Below are 17,683 nucleotides of genomic sequence, written 5' to 3' on the forward strand. Positions count from 1 at the left end.
CTGAATCTTGTCTGTGGTGTTCCTTGAATCATCCACATGTGTGAGTGCACATACTAGAGGCTTCACATCACCTTGTGACGTGAAATCTTAGCTCTCCACTTGTGACTTGTACCTCTTTGTGGTGGTGTGTGCGCTAACAAGAGTATTCTCTACATTTGGCAGAGAAAACTGATTATTTGAATCCCAAATCAGTGGTATTTTTGAGGGAAAAGAAGGGGACTAGATTTAGCACATTGTTTTTCTTCCAAAAAGGGGAAATATTTAAGTATTCAAATTTTCTTTTACTTAAGCATTTTGCAAAAGTGCATAAGTGATTCATTTTCAAACAACTTTTCTTTTGCTGAGTTTATCTGTTCCTGGTCTGTATTTTATATGGTCAGAAAATCAGATCACCAATATAGAATCTTACTGCTAAAAGAAACAGTTGAGGTATCTTTGTCCAGCTTGACATGATTTAACTGAATCCAAGTGTTAGTCGATCAGTCATGTCTGACTCTTTGTGGCTCCATGTTCTGTAGCCTGCCAGGCTCCTATGTCCATGGAATTTTTCAGGCAAGAATACTGGATTGGGTAGCCCTTCCTTTCTCCAGGGGATCTTCCTGACTCAGGGTTTGAATCTGGGTTTCCCACATCGCAGGCAGTCTTTACCGTCTGAGCCACCAGGGAAGCAAGTCCAAAAGGCTTTGTCTAAAGTCAAATGGACACACAGAGGCAGGGCTAGGCCCATAGGCCAGGCCTCCTGACTCCAAGCCAATACTCCTCCCAGGAACCCTGCATACTGGGTTGCACTGAACATTACTCACCTGAGGGCCAGAGTTACTTAGGACTTTTGGTTGTATTTTATCCCATTATGACATAGTAAGATAAATTTACTTAACTTTACATTGCTCTGCTCTTCACATGCTCCATGTTGGTTAGAGGGACAGGGTATTATTAGACGAAATCCTGCACTGAAGAGCAATTATTTCAGTGTTGATTGAATAATAGGATATGTTTTTATAGATAGTTCCTACTGTTTTGGGCTTCCCTGATAGCTCAGTTGGTAAGGAATCTTACCAATCTTATAATGCAGGAGACCCCAGTTTGATTCCTGGGTCGGGAAGATCCGCTGGAGAAGGGATAAGCTACCCATTCCAGTATTCTGGCCTGGAGAATTCCATGGACTATTAAGTCACATAAGAGTCACATAAGGGTCACAAAGAGTTGGACACAACTGAGCAACTTTCACTTTATTCACTCACTTTCCTACTATTTTTGGCTTAGAAATGAAGAAGAGCATAGTAGAAATCTCAGAAGAAACCTGGGGTGACTTCCCTGTGTAGGAAAATGGACTTTATTATGAAACCACTCCCTATGAAAGATTTCTTCCTTCTCAGTTTTTTATCTTAAAATACACCTTTTCCTCCAGTTACCCCAAAGAAAGCACGTCTGTGTTGTCACTTGTTTATTGTAAGGGCACTGCTTTGTTTTTGCAATATGCAGAAGCAACCTCACTTCTTGGTATGAGAAGGGTTCTTTAGCCACCCCTGTATTCATTCTGCACATGTCCATGGAATGTGGCTTGTTTTGTGGCTTCAACAAAGTGCTCAGAAGGAGAGTTTGCACGTGGCCCTGTGGAATTCATTGTTGGCTAATACTGTATCTGCCTCGTATGTGCTGGCTGATCAGCGAATATGGCCACTCAAAGGACAGTCCCATTCTAGCTTGCTGTCATTTATATTATAAAATAGAACCTAAACTTTAAACAGTGGTTAATTTTTAATCCAATTATTGACTTTTAAAAATCTATTCATATATTTCAGAGAAAAGGAAAAATGCCTGAGGCTTCTTCCTGTCCTCTTGCTTTGTCATGTACTCACTTCTTGCATTGTAGCCAGTGTATTCCTTCCTAAGCCAAGTGTGATACTTCACTGTCCTTGAGAATTGGGTCTTGTAGTGGTTCTCTCTATATTTGCACAGTCCTAAAGATGGAGAAATTGAGGCCTGGGGAGAAACAGAACCCTTTTAACATTAGTAGTTAACATTTGTTTTTACCAACCATTTATCTCTAAGTTGTAATGTTCCAAATAACATTAGTACTACCTGAAATGATAGGAAATGGAGGTAATTATAGTCTCATATATGATCCCTGTCTTATATCTCAGGTTTATTTTTCTGAAATTCTTCATTTCCTGCTTTTATTTATAGTAACCTTCAGGATGTTTCACACAACTCTGTTACACTTAATTTCCCTGGTGGAGATTGTTGCCTCTCGTTGTCAATTTTCCCTCTTCCTTTTACCCTCTAAAAAGGATTTGAAGCAGGAAGAAATATACACAACTAACCGTGTGCAGAGTCCATTTACTTTTTAAATCCATCCTTAAAATAAGTACACTGGAAAAGAGATTATTTTGTAAATGCTGCCTTTTGTCAGGAGGGTCAGGAAGTAGAAGGTAAATGTCTTTGTTGAATCCCTAATTGGTGAGATTTTTAACAATTGTACTAAATTTAGCAGGTTATTTTTCTTCCAAAGGGAAAATGTGTTAAATGTGCAAAAACTCTCTTTTATTTAAAGAATGCAAAAGATTTTACACATATTTTTCTTATACTATCAAATCTCCCCTTAAGATAGTAAAGATAGATTTCACATATGTGTCTGTGGGAGGATGTGCTGACTTGCAGTCTCTCTCATTCCAATAAACTGCTGGTTTTACTATGTAATTAGAGCAATTATTCTCTAAATACAGACCTAAGACACTTAGACTTCTTGGAGATTCTGCCCTGCAGTCCTGACACCAACATAAGGTATCCGGATGAGCTTTCACAGGTGCCACAGAAAGAAGAAAGATAACAGCTGTCCTAATTACATGTAGTGCTTCTCTTATTGGAAATTCACTAACCAAAGTTCAAGAGCAGTGGTCTGAGTTTCTGTGGTCCTCTCTGAGCCGTCGATGTCTCCTAAAATAACATGATATTTCTGATTTCTTTTGACCATGGTACAAGGCAAAGTAGGGATGTCGCAAAGTGTCTTGGAAATAAGAGGTCACCTCCTACATTGGGAGTACATGATACTTTTCAGAGTGATCGCCTAGCCTTTGTATGAGGCAGGTGGGCTTGTTTTATGCCCATTTTATGAATAAGCATGTATGCCTGAGGTCATAAAATTTATTGCAGCCATTTTCCAGAGCTGATTTAATTTACTCTTGTGACTTGATTAGAACAAAGGACAGCACTCCCCAAGAGGCTGGAAGCACCTCAAGGCTCTTGATCTGTGGGGAAATAGGTGGAGGAAACCAGTAATCACTGGGTTTCTGGAAAACCATGGGTTTGATATTCATTCAGACACCCCAGTTCTTCCATCCCAGCCATGATCCCAACTAATCACACACTGGGTATTCCCAGTAAAAAGACTGAATGAGTTTTTATTTGCTGTGGCTTCTGTCACTCTCATTTTCACAGGACTAACAGTAGAGGGAGTGTGACTACCCTCTGCCTTTCAGTGTACTAAACCTGAATATATACGGCCTTTTTTTGCATTTTGTTCCTGCACTTATTTTTAAGTTTAAGTAGGTTAGAAGAATATCTGATGTTTATGCATTAAAAATACTCTTTAATTTTTAGAAATACATGCAAGAGGCACGAAGTTTAGGAAAAAACCTGAGGCAACCCAAATTGTCAGACCTCTCTCCTGCGGTGATTGCACAAACCAACTGGAAATTTGTAGAAGGCTTATTAAAAGAATGTAGAATGAAGGTACGTATTACTCACTGGTGCAAGACAGTGCGCATTCATGTTCACTCCATGTGTGAAGCTAAAATGAACTGAGCCAACCCCCACTTGAGCTTTAGCTTCACTAGAAAGACACTTAATACTGGGGCATAAACCTCATGTGCTCTTTATTTACTAAAGTCATGAACCTCTGCGGGTTCTGTCTGTCACCCACAGAATCAATGACATGGGAGCCCTGCTCAGTTTTTCTCACCTTTCAACTGTTGCTGTCTTCCTCTCCAACATGGACAGATATTAAGCCAATCAGAAGTTCTGTCAGGGATGTTGTAAACTTATGTGAAAGGCAGCACATTTTTTGTATGTGTTTGTATGTATCTCTGTGTGAACCTGTGTAGAATCTCATCTGTGCCCATATGTGTGTGCATATACCCATAAGGAAGAAGATCTTAGCTGTGTTGTAGATTTGTGTGTTATATACATGAGTCTCCTCTCAGATATCTGTGTTTATCAGAGGTAGCACTACAAGTTGACAAAACTCAGAACATCATTTTAGGCAATAATTTCATTCATTTATTTGACAGTCATTTCTTGAGTACCTTCTCTGTGTTGAGTAAATGCACTATGTTAGCATCAGCTTGCAATGCTGAATCACACAGACATGGTCCTTGCCTAAAGTAACTAGATTCTCTCTCACTTATATTTTATGAGGACAGTTAAGTCTGCTGTAAGTTACCGTACTTGAAACTGATTTCCTTTCCATTTTCTGGTACATACTCATTCCAGAGAAAAGATGAAAGGGAAAATGAAGAAGGAAAAAAGAGGTCTGTTTCACTTACAAATTAGAGAATTCTGAAACAATTTAGAACTGCCTGTTTGTATTGTGGTTTTTGCCTAAGTGCAATCAAAACTTAAGTGTGAATATCTTTAGTGTGCTAAGATGGAGCATGAGTGGTGGTGGCAGGATGGAGTTTCAGATTCTGTGATATATAGTAGATCTGGTGTAATTGCCCAATGTTATTCAAGTTAGTAATCTGAAAATTGTTGTACATAAGCATTTTCATGAGGATGCTTCAAAATAGCATCAGAATCTCTCTTTAGTGGCTCTCTATTTCTCTGACAGAATAGTTATACATGCTATTATTCATTGGTTGCCCACAGAGAGTAAGACACTTTCCCCAAGGTGATTCAAAATCTGCAGTTAGAAATATAGTGAAGGGAACCCAGGTGTTGACTTGATGGCTTTTGGCCTCATTGCTGGAATAACACTTGAGACCACATGTGATATTTTCAGACGAAACGCATGTTGGTGGAGAAGATGGGACACGAAGCAGTGGAACTGGGCCATGGAGAAGCCAACATAACTGGCTTGGAGGAGAACACCCTGATTGCCAGCCTCTGTGACCTGTTGGAAAGGATATGGAGCCACGGCTTGCAAGTCAAGCAGGTAACAGGTTCAAGAAGCCCTGCTGACAGGACCAGTTAGAAGTCCTGTTAAGAAAAGTAACAAAAAGGAAAAAAAACATGAAAATGAAAGGATAAGTCCCTTTGTCACAGGATAATGAGAAATATACCACAGACATTTTAATTCCAGAAAAAGAAAATACAACCCATGATTAGCAAGTAGTTTGGGGCTCCTTTCCTGGTAAACAGGAAAAGATAAAAGAACACATTCACTGCAGGGACTGTATTCACTGTAGATTCCATTAAGTATCTACTTTCATCACAGTCTAAGAAAAAAATCTAAATATTAGTCAGAATTAACAGTTCTTTGCCATTTTAAGTTGTCTGGTAATTCAGGGTGAAAAAGTTAGATGCTTTCTCTGCTTTTGTCCCTCTTATCTCCCTTTCTTTTTTTTTTTTTTCCTGCTGTGTGCATCTTTCTTTCTTCCTCATCTTTTCTGTTTCTCCTCCTACCCCACTTTTCTTCCCTCATTGCTCCTGCATATATCCAAACATGTTTTGCGTACACAAATACATTCTGTGCTGCTAGAGCCTTTAATTCCACACTGACTAATGTGGCCAGTATAGACAGCCCTAGTTACATACAGTGAAGTACCAACCCAGCTGAAGTTGGAAATTTCCATGCCTGCACTTCTGGCCTTTACTTAGCTGACCTTCCCCAGGCTGCTGCCAGCCTTGTCAGTGAGGCAAAGGACCCTCACTACACATGGAGTGGGATGCTCAGGATGTCACACAGCTAGGAATGGATGAACTTCAGTTTCCCAGCTTCATAATCAGCATTTCAATGTCAATGGTTTGATGAGAAGTTATTTTTTAATGAATTGTTTCTTATAAAATGAAAAATTGTATATACCTTGTACTTTCAGGGGAAGTCAGCTTTGTGGTCACATTTAATTCAGTTTCAGGACAGAGAAGAGAAACAAGAGCACCTTGCAGAGTCGCCAGGTGAGAATTAATTGGTTTGATTGTTTCTACAGCACTGGCAGCAGTGGACCATGTCAAAAATCAGTCGCTATGGCTTTGTCTTCACCTCTCTCTCTCAAACTGCCACTCACCCTGTCTTGCCAATAGTGGGTAGAGTAGGAGGAGGAATATTACTAACTCTGAGACCTGGGGAAAGTCCCTTGACCTTTTGATCTTCAGCTTCCTCATCCACAGATTGGGGAAATAATATTAGCCATGCCAAGGCTATAATGTTGATCAAATCAGATAACATTTGAAAACCTCTAATAAGGTGTATAGAATCATATAAGTAGTATTCCTACTCTAACCAGTATTAGGGTATGGTGTATACTGATTTTTTCTTGAATAAAAGTTTTATCACATTGTTAATAATCTTTCAGAGGAGAAAACATGTGTGTGTGTGTGTATATATATATATATATTTCAAAAATTTCAGAAATCATATTCTTCAATTTATGAGACATCTTATGTTACACTGTCATGATTCATTAGCTCTTTAATTATATAGGATTCATAGATGCTCTACCTATTGTGTATTTTTCATAAAAAGGAGCTTGTTTTTCTTTAAGCAAAATAAACATCTATTTCATAAAAAGTAGAAGTAATAGTAGAGAGTTAGTAGAGATAAAATGTTTTATACTGAATCAGCTATTTGGGAACATTTTCTAAAATTATGAATTAGATATTGAAAAAATATTTTTTAAAGGCTTATTTAAAAAAAAAGAACTCATGAGCCAACCACTAACTTTAGAAATACAGCACTGCAGAGACTTCGCTGTGGTCCAGTGGCTAGGACTCCATGCCCCTAATGCAAGGGCCTGGGTTCAGTCCCTGCTCAGGGAACTGGATCCCACATGCCACAACTACAGATCCCACATGCAGCAACAAGGATTGACAATCTTATGTGCCACGCCAAAGGCCCCGCACAGCCAAAAAAATAAATATTTTTTGAAAAAGAAGGAAAAGAAAGCATTGCATGATTGAAATACAGTATTTCCATTCCGCTCACTGCCTCTAGAGGGCAATACTACTCTAAAAGTGGTGTTTATTATTGGAAACCTACTTTTTCAATGTATCCAATGAGACAGCTAGGAATAGGAACTGGATACTACATTGCCCTGCTGCTGCTGCTAAGTTACTTCAGTCGTGTCCGACTCTGTGCAACCCAATGGACGGCAGCCCACCAGGCTCCCCCGTCCCTGGGATTCTCCAGGCAAGAACACTGGAGTGGGTTGCCATTTCCTTCTCCAATGCATGAAAGTGAAAAGTGAAAGTGAAGTCGCTTAATCGTGTCCGACCCTCAGCGACCCCATGGACTGCAGCCTTCCAGGCTCTTCCGTCCATGGGATTTTCCAGGCAAGAGTACTGGACCACCTCTAAACAGAATGTCAAAGTTTTAATGTCCCATGATGTAACCATATTTATAATGATTAAGATCAAGTTTAAAAGCATTCTCTAGTGTCCATTTGTCCTTTTTCCTACTGAAAAAGTAAAAATGCATTAGCATATCTGAAATTATCTCTAATATTTACCCAAGTTCATAGAAAATTTAGCAGTTCGGACATAAGACCATATTCAAGGTAGTTTACCCTAATTAGAATAAATTCCTAGGAAGAAATAACCATTTGTAGGATGAAATGTTGCAAAACCAAGCTTTGTTAGGCAGGGAGGCATTTGACTTCTACTAAACAGGCATGCGAGAATGTCCATCTGTTAAGAGTAAGCAGCTACCAGGCAACACCAGGAAGTTCATGGCTTTGAATAACCAAATCATGGGTGGTTGAGCTAGAGACCAGAGACTCAGCCATTTGCAGGGTGCTTCAGGCAGTCAGTAATGACACTAGTAAAACTCAAGTCAGGGCTCAGAAATACGGAATGTGTCAAAGCCTCATGCAATCATTGTACTGCACTGCCAAGTGTCAGTGAAGCGCTGGTGATCTAAGAATAAACATAAGCTAAATATTATACTGATCCTAAGTAGGATTAATGTAAGCTGTGTAGCTTTTGAAATCAAATTTACTGTCTGTTTAGAGGGGTGGATTTGATAAATATTGCTCTAACACTTGTGATGATTCAGCCCATGAAGTTAGGACTTAAAAATATGACAGTGTGAAATGTATATAAAAACATCAGTTTAAAAATAAAATTCATTATTGAGAAACAGTATGTTCTAATTATACAAAAATTAGCAGTTCCCTGACTTTAATGATTTTAAATCTGGTGTTTTGTTTTTTTCCAAAAAAATAGTTTGTTTGCCAACTACTTAGCTTCCTAATTAATGGCAGTAAACAGTATGTGTCTTCATATTATGCAAAGATCCTCCAAGTCCTTAGAGATTCACAATGGATTTGAACACAGCTCTTACTAACATTGAGCCGGGAAGCAGCCCTAAACAAGAATCAGACATTTTAAGGATTGTAGAAGAATGGAAAAAGTCTGTCTTAGCAAGAGGACCATAGCAGGGTAGACTGTCTTAAAATTTTTTGATAGATTTTATTTTTCTAGCAGTTTTAGGTTCATGGCAATATTGAGCAGATGGTTCAGAGATTTCCCCTAAACCCTCTGCCCCGACACATGCATAACCTCCCTCATTATCCTGCTTCTTCACCAGAGTAGTACCTTTCTTACAGTTGTTGAACCTTTGCCGACACATCAGCACCCTAAGCCCATAGTTAATTTACATTAGGATTCACTCTTGATGTGTCATACGTACTATGGGTTTAACAGATACGTGTTAATGACATGGATCCACCATTATAGTGTAATATAGAGTAGCTTCACTGTCCTAATAATTGTGTGTTCCACCTATTCATCCATCTCTCTCCTCTAACCCCTGGCAACCACTGATCTTTTTAACTGTCTCCATAGTCTGGCCTTACCTAGAATGTCATTTGGTTGACATCATGTGGTATGAGGCCTTTACACATTGGCTTCTTTCACTTAGTAATATGCACTTAAGTTCCCACCATGTCTTTTAAAACTGTCTTAATTTTGACCTCATTAAATTTTGACCAAGTTACTGTACCTAGTAGTTAGAAGTCCTGTTTAGAGAGAGGATCTCAGAATGCAGTTGATTCTAGAAAGAGGACCATTCTTAATATATCACCCAAAAGTTTCTACCTTTAAAAATGTGGACCAGCTTACACATGGGTGTTGTCTCCAAACCTTGCATCCTCAGATAAGTTTCAACTAAACTTTAAATGCACTTTTAAAACAGTTGGCAAGGAGTGCGGAAGAATGCAGAAGGGAATAGAAATAGTAGTTTAAATGCTTATTCTAGACCTGGCCAAGAATTTGGAGTCATTCTTTAAAGGTCTTATCCTCATCAAGTTTCTTTAATTACTTACCTGCCCGTGGGTATATTATGACTCTATAAAACAATACATATAGTCTCTATGCTCTGTGTACTTGCTGTCTATGCGGTAGCATTCTTGCAGGCAGAATACAAAGGACATTTTTGTGGCTGAGTATTAAACCAGTGTTTGTATTGAAGGGGAAAGTAACCTGTTACATTTGAGTATAGCGAATTAAGAAATACTAAGAAGAAGTTCCCTTTTGAACTAGTGGTTAGGATTCCAGACTTTCACTGCTGTGACCCAGGTTCAATCCCTGGTGGGAACTGAGATCCTGCAAGCTGTGCGGTGTAGCCAGGGGGAAAAAAAGAAGAAGAAATACTAATAGAAATATACCTTTGAATAGTTTATAAATTTTTCTTCTGTGTAGAAGAGACTTCATGGAAACTTTCTTAGATTTTAGATCTCTAGATTAAAACTATGGCCTCATTCCTTAATTCCTAATCTGCATTTTTGTTCACAGGCTTCTAAACTTTCCTCCAAAGTTTACTAATAAAATACTGTATTAATTTCCTGCAGTTGCCATTATATAGGACCACAAATGGGATGACGTAAACAACAGACATTTATTGTAGAAGTACTGGGGGGTTTGGACATCTGCATCTTTTTTTGACAGCTAATGCACTGTTATCATCAATCTATCCCATTAGCAGGTTTTTCATAAATCTCTATCTCCAGCCCTAGTTCCTAGACATCCATAGCCCAGCGGGACCTCAAACTCAACTCATCCTGAAACAAACTCATTACCTTAGCACCTCTCCCTCCTGTCCCAATCATACTTTCTTTTTTTTTTTTTTTTTCATACTTTCTTCCTTCTTGTCAATTTCACTTAATGACATCATAACCCTCTTCTCAGTCAGGCAAGCCAGAAAGTCATCCTTAATGTAACAGTCCACTGGACATGACATCAGAATACTCTACCCCTTTTAATTAATGGAATTCTGGTGGCAGATTTCTTAGCCTCTTTAAGCCTCATTTTTTTCATTTGCAAAATCAAGATTAAATAAAGGAAAGTTATGATTATGGAATACTATATAGTAAAACAGTATATGCTGCTGCTGCTGTTGCTAAGTTGCTTTAGTCGTGTCCGACTCTGTGCGACCCCATGGACGGCAGCCCACCAGGCTCCCCTGTCCCTGGGATTCTCCAGGCAAGAACACTGGAGTGGGTTGCCATTTCCTTCTCCAGTGCATGAAAGTGAAGTCGCTCAGTCGTGTCTGGCTCCCAGCGACCCCATGGACTGCAGCCCACCAGGCTCCTCCATCCATGGGATTTTCCAGGCAAGAGTACTGGAGTGGGGTGCCATTGCCTTCTCCGAAAACAGTGTATATTCATACTTAATATTGTTTTGACTCTTGAGTCTTGCTTACCCTTAATCTAGTTATTTAATTCCCCTGCATATTTCTCCTCTTTGTTTTCACTGGCTGCCACTGTCTTAGTTCATCTACAAGCTGGCCTTCCGGAACAACTTCTAGCTCATCTCCCTTGTAGCATTTGTACCATTACACTGGGCTTCCCTGGCTCAGATGGTAAAGAATCTGCCTGCAGTGCAGGAGACCCAGGTTTGATTCCTCAGTTGGGAAGATCCTCTGCAGAAGGAAATGGCTACCCACTCTAGTATTCTTGCCTGGAGCATCTCATGGGCAGAGGAGCTTGGTGGGCTCCAGTCCATGGGGTCGCAAAGAGTCAGAGGTAACTGAGGGACTAAGTGCACACACACACCATCACACTGTCACTCTACTTAACTGACTAAAAAGCAGTAGGGAACTTCCCTGGAGGTTCAGTAATTGAGACTCTGCACTTCCATTGCAAGGGGTGCAGGTTCAATCCTTGGTCAGGAAGTAAGATCCCACATGCCATAGCATGTGGCCAAAAAAAAAAAGCACTAAGAAACATATCATTTCTTTTCAAAATCTCTTTCCCCTCCCTAGGATTTCTGGATGTTTCCAGCTTGCTTTATTTAAGGTTCTGCCATCTGGCCCTAAATAATCTTATCTTCCTCAATGAGTACTTGCTCAGCATTTTGAGGGGCCCTCTGGATATTCTAAGAATAGGATATGACCAAGCCTCAAGAGGCATATAATTTAATAATAAGAGTAACAGAAGTGTTAAATTGTGATTGGTTTGTGATAGAGGTTCAGTATTAAAAGTCCCACAAGAGAAAGGGAATAACTTCTAACAGTGTGCCTAGGGGAGAAAGTATATTCAGGAAAGATTTCACACAGAGGCAAAATTAAAGCTAAATTTCTTTTTTTTTTTTTTCTTTTGAGAGTTTACTTTGTGCCAGGCACCATTATAAGTGTTTTACATCTGTTTGAATAAGGTAGGTATTGGGACTGTCCCCAGTTTGCAGGTAATGAAACAGACCATGCTGCTACTGCTGCTAAGTCGCTTCAGTCGTGTCCGACTCTGTGCTACCCCAGAGACAGCAGCCCACCAGGCTCCCCCGTCCCTGGGATTCTCCAGGCAAGAACACTGGAGTGGCTTGCCATTTCCTTCTCCAGTGCATGAAAGTGAAAAGTGAAAGTGAAGTCGCTCAGGTTGTCTACTTGAAAGTTACACAGTCGTGTCCGACTCCTAGCGACCCCATGGACTGAAGTCTACCAGGCTCCTCCGTCCATGGGATTTTCCAGGCAAGAGTACTGGAGTGGGTTGCCATTGCCTTCTCTGAAAACATGCTTAGACCTGTGAATGTTCTTTTTGTGGATGCTGCTGCTTTTTTAAATGTCAGGCTCCTCTGTTATTTAGTATCTCACCTGTTCTCTGCCCCCTGGGGCATGATTCCTTCTATTGTCCTGTCTTTCCCTGGTCAAGTTGCCAGATTATGGTAACTCAGCCCCTTTCTCCTGCCTCATAGTCTTTTTCTTTTTCTCTTCTCAACCCATTTCTTACCACATGTGTGGCCATCTTACATGCTGTCTAATCATCTGGGGTGTAGAGGCATTCTCTGAGGCATTTCACTTTCTCTCCAATAAGAGGGATGTGCTTTCATTAATTAACACACTTAAGTGGTCATAGTCTCAAACAGGAAGACAAACAGCATATTGCCTGCAAATCTCTGAAATAGTGTCTTCCGTGTCTATTACCTGTTGGGTATTGAGATCAACTAGTGTTTCCAGTGATCCATCGAAAACTCCCTCCACAGACTGCCAAGACAGATGCCCTATTTTTACCTACTTAGTAGGGCAGGCCCTCAAAAGAACTGCTTTAGGTTGGTCTGGCTGCATTCTTTTTGTCCTGGCAACTCCATCAGTGTTCACTTATGTTATACCTGCCAAGTATCAGTTGAGCTTCTTGCCTCAAGTGCCAAAATCTTGCAGAACCTTATCCACCAAAATGTTCCTGTCTTCCTTCAGTGCCAGCTTCATATAAACTTATGTGTTCCAATATTGTATCCTAGCCCCCAAAAGTAGAATGTGTCTAAAAACTGAGAAAATGGAAGTTTAATGTACAGTGAAAACCTCATCCTTAGTTCTCATTTTATGATGTATTTGCCAAGTGTGATGTTGCAATTTAGTTTTCCTTTACAGATGAGGAAATAGAAATAAAGGGCACTGAACTCCACAGAATCTCACTTACAGTGAGATTGAGCAATCCAACAATATTGTTGTTATTGTTTAGTCCCTAAGTCGTATCTGACTCTTTGCAACCCCATGGACTGCAGCCCACCAGGCTCCTCTGTCCATGGGGTTCCTCAGGCAAGAATACTGGAGTGGGCTGCCATTTCCTTTTCCGGGGGATCTTCCTGACCCAGGGAAGATTCTGAATCTCCCACATTGGCACCACTGAGCCACTAGGGAAGCCCAACTACAATATATTAGCCAATAATTGATTGTTTCGCCATTGTTATAAAAAAGAATAATCTTTCCTTCTTACATAAATGTTAGCTCTTCAGGCTTCATAAGAGAATGACTCATAGACATTATACTTCTAACTGTCCATTTAGGTTACTCACTTTGTATGATAAACATATTGTTACTTGGATTCTGAACTTGAAGTAGAAACTTATCAGACTAAAGAATCCAAACTCTTAAGGTTTTCTTTTTAAACGTTTTTTCGAAAGGGAAATTTTATGATTGTAGCTAACGAGACCAGAGATGATTCACGTATTTAGTAGGTTAATTTACAGACACTGCTTTCCTGCAATTATTCAGAGCTATTAGAATGATAACTTTAGAAAATGACTGGCCCTTCTGGCCAAAATGTACACACGTTGTCTTATTTGCTATGTGGGTTCTTATGATTCATTTAAAATTTTCAGATAAAGCCCCATATTAACTAGGAAGAAAATAGCTAGTTTACTGTAATAATAAAGTAGGAATATTTGGGTGAACAAATTTGAGCTTTTCTATTATCTTTAAAATTTGTTCATATCAAAATAGCTTCAAAGTATTTATTTGTGGAATGTGAATCATGTAGATTTTTTTTTAAGTCTCTACTGTTGTTTTTCTAATACTTTGCTGATATTTTTCTGCATAGTTGCCCTTGGACCAGAAAGAAGAAAATCTGACTCAGGAGTTATGTTGCCAACCCTCAGGGTCTCTCTTATCCAAGACATGAGGTATTTGTTATATGTGCTAGCATATGGTGATAACTTTTGAAATATTCATGGTTTTCATATAAATTGCTCAAATAACTGTGACTATGGTATTTTTTGCCTATGTATTCTGAAGAAAACATTTTTTATAATCTCATTTATTTTAATTTTGTACTGTTATGATTTTCCTGACATTAAATCCAAAGGCAAAATGCAATTGAGAAGAGTTTTTTAAATATCCCTAAATTATTTTTACATTTTCTTTTGTTCTGTTTTTTCCTTCTTTAGTATCCTTAAATTCTTACTATCCCCAGATATAAACCAAAATATCTGCAAATAATAGCAAGTTACTCAGCAGAAAAATCTCTGTCACTTAGATTTCCTTTGAAGGAAATGCAAATCTGAAAATTATCACATGCAATTACTGGTTTTAAAAGTGATTAGAAGGCATCAACATACCTAAAATAGATTTACTGAATGAGGAAGGCAGAAGTTTTTTCTTTTGAATATTTTGGGTCCTTTTTAGTTAACTTTTAAAATATATGGGTTTAATGTTACAACATTTATTGATGTTTATTTGATTTATCAAAGGCTTACAACTAAAAAGCATAACTCTTATGGGTAGCGTCATAATACTGCAGTGGCACATCCTGACTTCACACAAGCTGTGTGATCCCAGGCACTTTTTGTAACTTCTCTTTGTCTCAGTTTTTCTTTCTCTTGTTGCTGTTCAATTGCCAAGTTGTGTCCAACTCTTTGTGACCCCATGGATTGCAGCATGCCAGGCTTCCCCCTGTCCCTCACCATCTCCTGGAGTTTGCCCATATTCTTTCTCTCAAAGATAAAAACAGTTGTCTAGTTCATGAGACCTAAACAAGTTAGTCCATTATACTAAAAAGTTTCAAGAAGTTCTTGGCTTATCCTAAGAGTTCAGTAAATGTTGGATTTTGTTTTCTGAATCCATATTTATATCTTAAATGCTCTTATTGCTTGATAGATGAAATGTAGTTGTCCTCATGTAGCTTATGATTCCTTTTGAGGTCAGCAAGAGATGAATAGTTCTAACTATGAGGGGAATGCACTCCCCCTCTCTTAATGGAAACATAAAACCACATGTGTTAATGCCTTGATTTCACAGTAGCCATCATTTTAAGGTGGTGATTGTTGAGAGCTTTGCAACAGTGACCTCAAGGACCAAACTTCTAAAACCTAATTAGGAGATGATCATGTTACATAAGGCTACCCTACTCCTTCCAGTTTCCTGCATATTTACTTTTATCTCCTTTATGTTGTTGGTTTTGTTTGGGGAGGGGTGTCCGGCCTTGATAAACTCCCTTCATTTGATAAAAGGCAGTCTAGCGTGCTGATTAAGAGCTCAGACTGTGGAACCAGCCCACAAGGGTTGCTGTTTTAACTCTGCCACATACTAGGCTCTGTGGCCAAAGGCAATTGCTCATATTCCCAGTTTCCTCACCTATTAAATAATAGTGTTTCTCTTAAAAATTTTGGTATAAATATTCAATGAGTTAATAAAGGTAAAGCACTCAAAATTGTCCTGGAAATAAATGTATGTTTGTGTACTCATGCATACATATACATCTATACTTACTTCTGTTTCTATATTTATTTATATGTGTGTATGTGTACTTTTATACAATTTTTAAGACCATAAATTCATAATGATATCCCTGATTCCAGTTCTGTACCACAGGGATCATGCTAGCCTTCTCCCTTATTTATAATTTTTTTCTCAAACTATGAGAAACCTGGCTCTCATTATCTGTAATATATTCACTTATTTGTACAACCTGTAAGGTAGTTTTGAAATTGCTGCCTCACACCCCTGTAAGAAACAGAGGTACTAACTAAGCACAGTGTTTGCACAACTCAGTTTTGTCATTAACCTTTCGATACCCAGTCAAAATACTGTTTTCCAAAACTTAGGTTCCTTCTTTTTTTCTCCAGCCCCTTCAGTGTGGTCTTATTATTCATTTGTAACAGTGTTAGGTTTATTTGTTACCTTGTATTTCATTCGGGGTTCCCTTCACATCCTAGTGATTTTTGTTTGGGGTTTTGCTTAAATGTATATACAATGAAATTCATTCTTGGTGTGTAGTCGTATATGTTTTCATAAAAACACAATTGTGATGCATCACCCCCTTGTGCTACTGCTTTTGCATCAGCCCCTCTCCCAGCTTCCTACTCTGTGCAGTCACTGATATATTTCCAGGCTCTTTTCACTGAGAGAGCCTAGAAGTAGTAATACCCCAGCAATAGTGAGCACAGCTAGTGCCCACAGATTGGTTTCTGGATATCATTCTCCAATGAAAGGAACCATGGCTATCTAGAGAAGTGATTGATTCCAGGAACTGAGGAAGGGAAAATACAGAATGAACCAAGTGCATCTTTGGTAAGGGAGTGCTCAGAAAGTGTAGGATCACGTAATAAAGACGAGCCAGCCTGAAAGGGCTACAAATGGCCAAAGCTGAAACAATTTGAGCAAAAAAAGTAATTTACAGTAGTAATAAAATGAATATCCAAGAGCCTTTTCCAATATAAATAGTTAAATAAGTGAATACAGTGGAACAGCTTTTTTACAGAAGCACTCGAATTAATAAATATAGAAGAATGAAGTAGAAAAATCAGTGGTTGAAGCATCTAAGCTGAAACAAGAATATTTGCAGTGTCTCAAAAGTATTTTCCCCAAGAATTTATTAATTACAAAGGAAAAAGTATTAAGTTTACAGTAGATTCCCCAGGCAAGAATACTGGAGTGGTTTGCCATTTTCTTCTCCAGGGGATCTTCCAGACCCAAGAATCAAACCCTCATCTCCTGCATTAGCAGGCAGATTCTTCACCACTAAGCCACCAGGGGAGCCCCTTTTTCATAATATATTTACTTATATCTCAGTGGATATGTTTATTTCTGTTTCTAAGTTCTTAGGCAAGAACTTCATTGTAATCTCTAGTTGCAATCTAGATAGTTCATGTGGACATTTTTCCTTAAAGAGAAATACCTAAGTAATATGCTAAACTTTGGCAGATAAACAAAAAATACTTGTTTTCTAAAGATTAGATTACATAGATCTCAGAGTTCACACTCTATTGGCCTCGTGCCCTGCCAGTGACTCCTGTCTCCGAAATTTCTGTCTTGAGGCAAAGACATGGGCAGTTTAGAGACTTTTGAGTCCCTGTAGTTGTCAAGAGTCTTGGTACCAGATTGCTCAGCAGCTGGCATGAGTCCAGGACAGATATGTCTACAGGCTATCCCCTTTATCTTAGTATATCTGACAATTCCCCAGGACTTTCATAGATACTAGGTATCACTGTACTGTCAATAATAGAATGATTTCTTTTCTTCCAAAGAGAAAGGCTTGGGACAATAAATAATTATACAGATTATCTACATATTAAAGAGGAGTATTACCATGCCATTATCATTATTACTAATTTCTTTCCAGAGTAGCTATGCGTATATCATCTAGACATTCAAACCAACTTTTATTGTTAATGACAAAATGTAATTAATAATGAGGGGTATAGTAGAATATTACATGATTGAGGAGATTGTTAGTACTGTTATCTAAGTATAGATATTCTGAATATGTCAACAAATGAGCAGGATGTCTTAAGTATATCCTAGAAGTACTTGGTTTTCCTA

The 17,683-nt window shown here is 38.7% G+C and overlaps 1 protein-coding gene across 9 annotated transcripts in view; it reads left to right on the forward strand.

The window, feature by feature from the left end:
* DENND5B (DENN domain containing 5B) overlaps nucleotides 1–17,683 on the forward strand; it is a 224,053-nt gene that overhangs the window by 176,844 nt on the left and 29,526 nt on the right. For all 9 annotated transcript variants that reach the window (XM_086401458.1, XM_086401461.1, XM_086401460.1 and 6 more), the window contains 4 exons: nucleotides 3,601–3,732; nucleotides 5,000–5,152; nucleotides 6,036–6,114; nucleotides 13,965–14,046. In XM_086401458.1, the coding sequence (XP_086257584.1) occupies nucleotides 3,601–3,732; nucleotides 5,000–5,152; nucleotides 6,036–6,114; nucleotides 13,965–14,046 (446 nt within the window). The remainder of the gene's footprint in view (nucleotides 1–3,600; nucleotides 3,733–4,999; nucleotides 5,153–6,035; nucleotides 6,115–13,964; nucleotides 14,047–17,683) is intronic.

This window comes from Bos grunniens, chromosome 5 (assembly GCF_055505025.1).
Source record: "Bos grunniens cultivar Pamir isolate PY7600 chromosome 5, Bosgru_T2T1.0, whole genome shotgun sequence".
Lineage (NCBI taxonomy): Eukaryota > Metazoa > Chordata > Mammalia > Artiodactyla > Bovidae > Bos > Bos grunniens.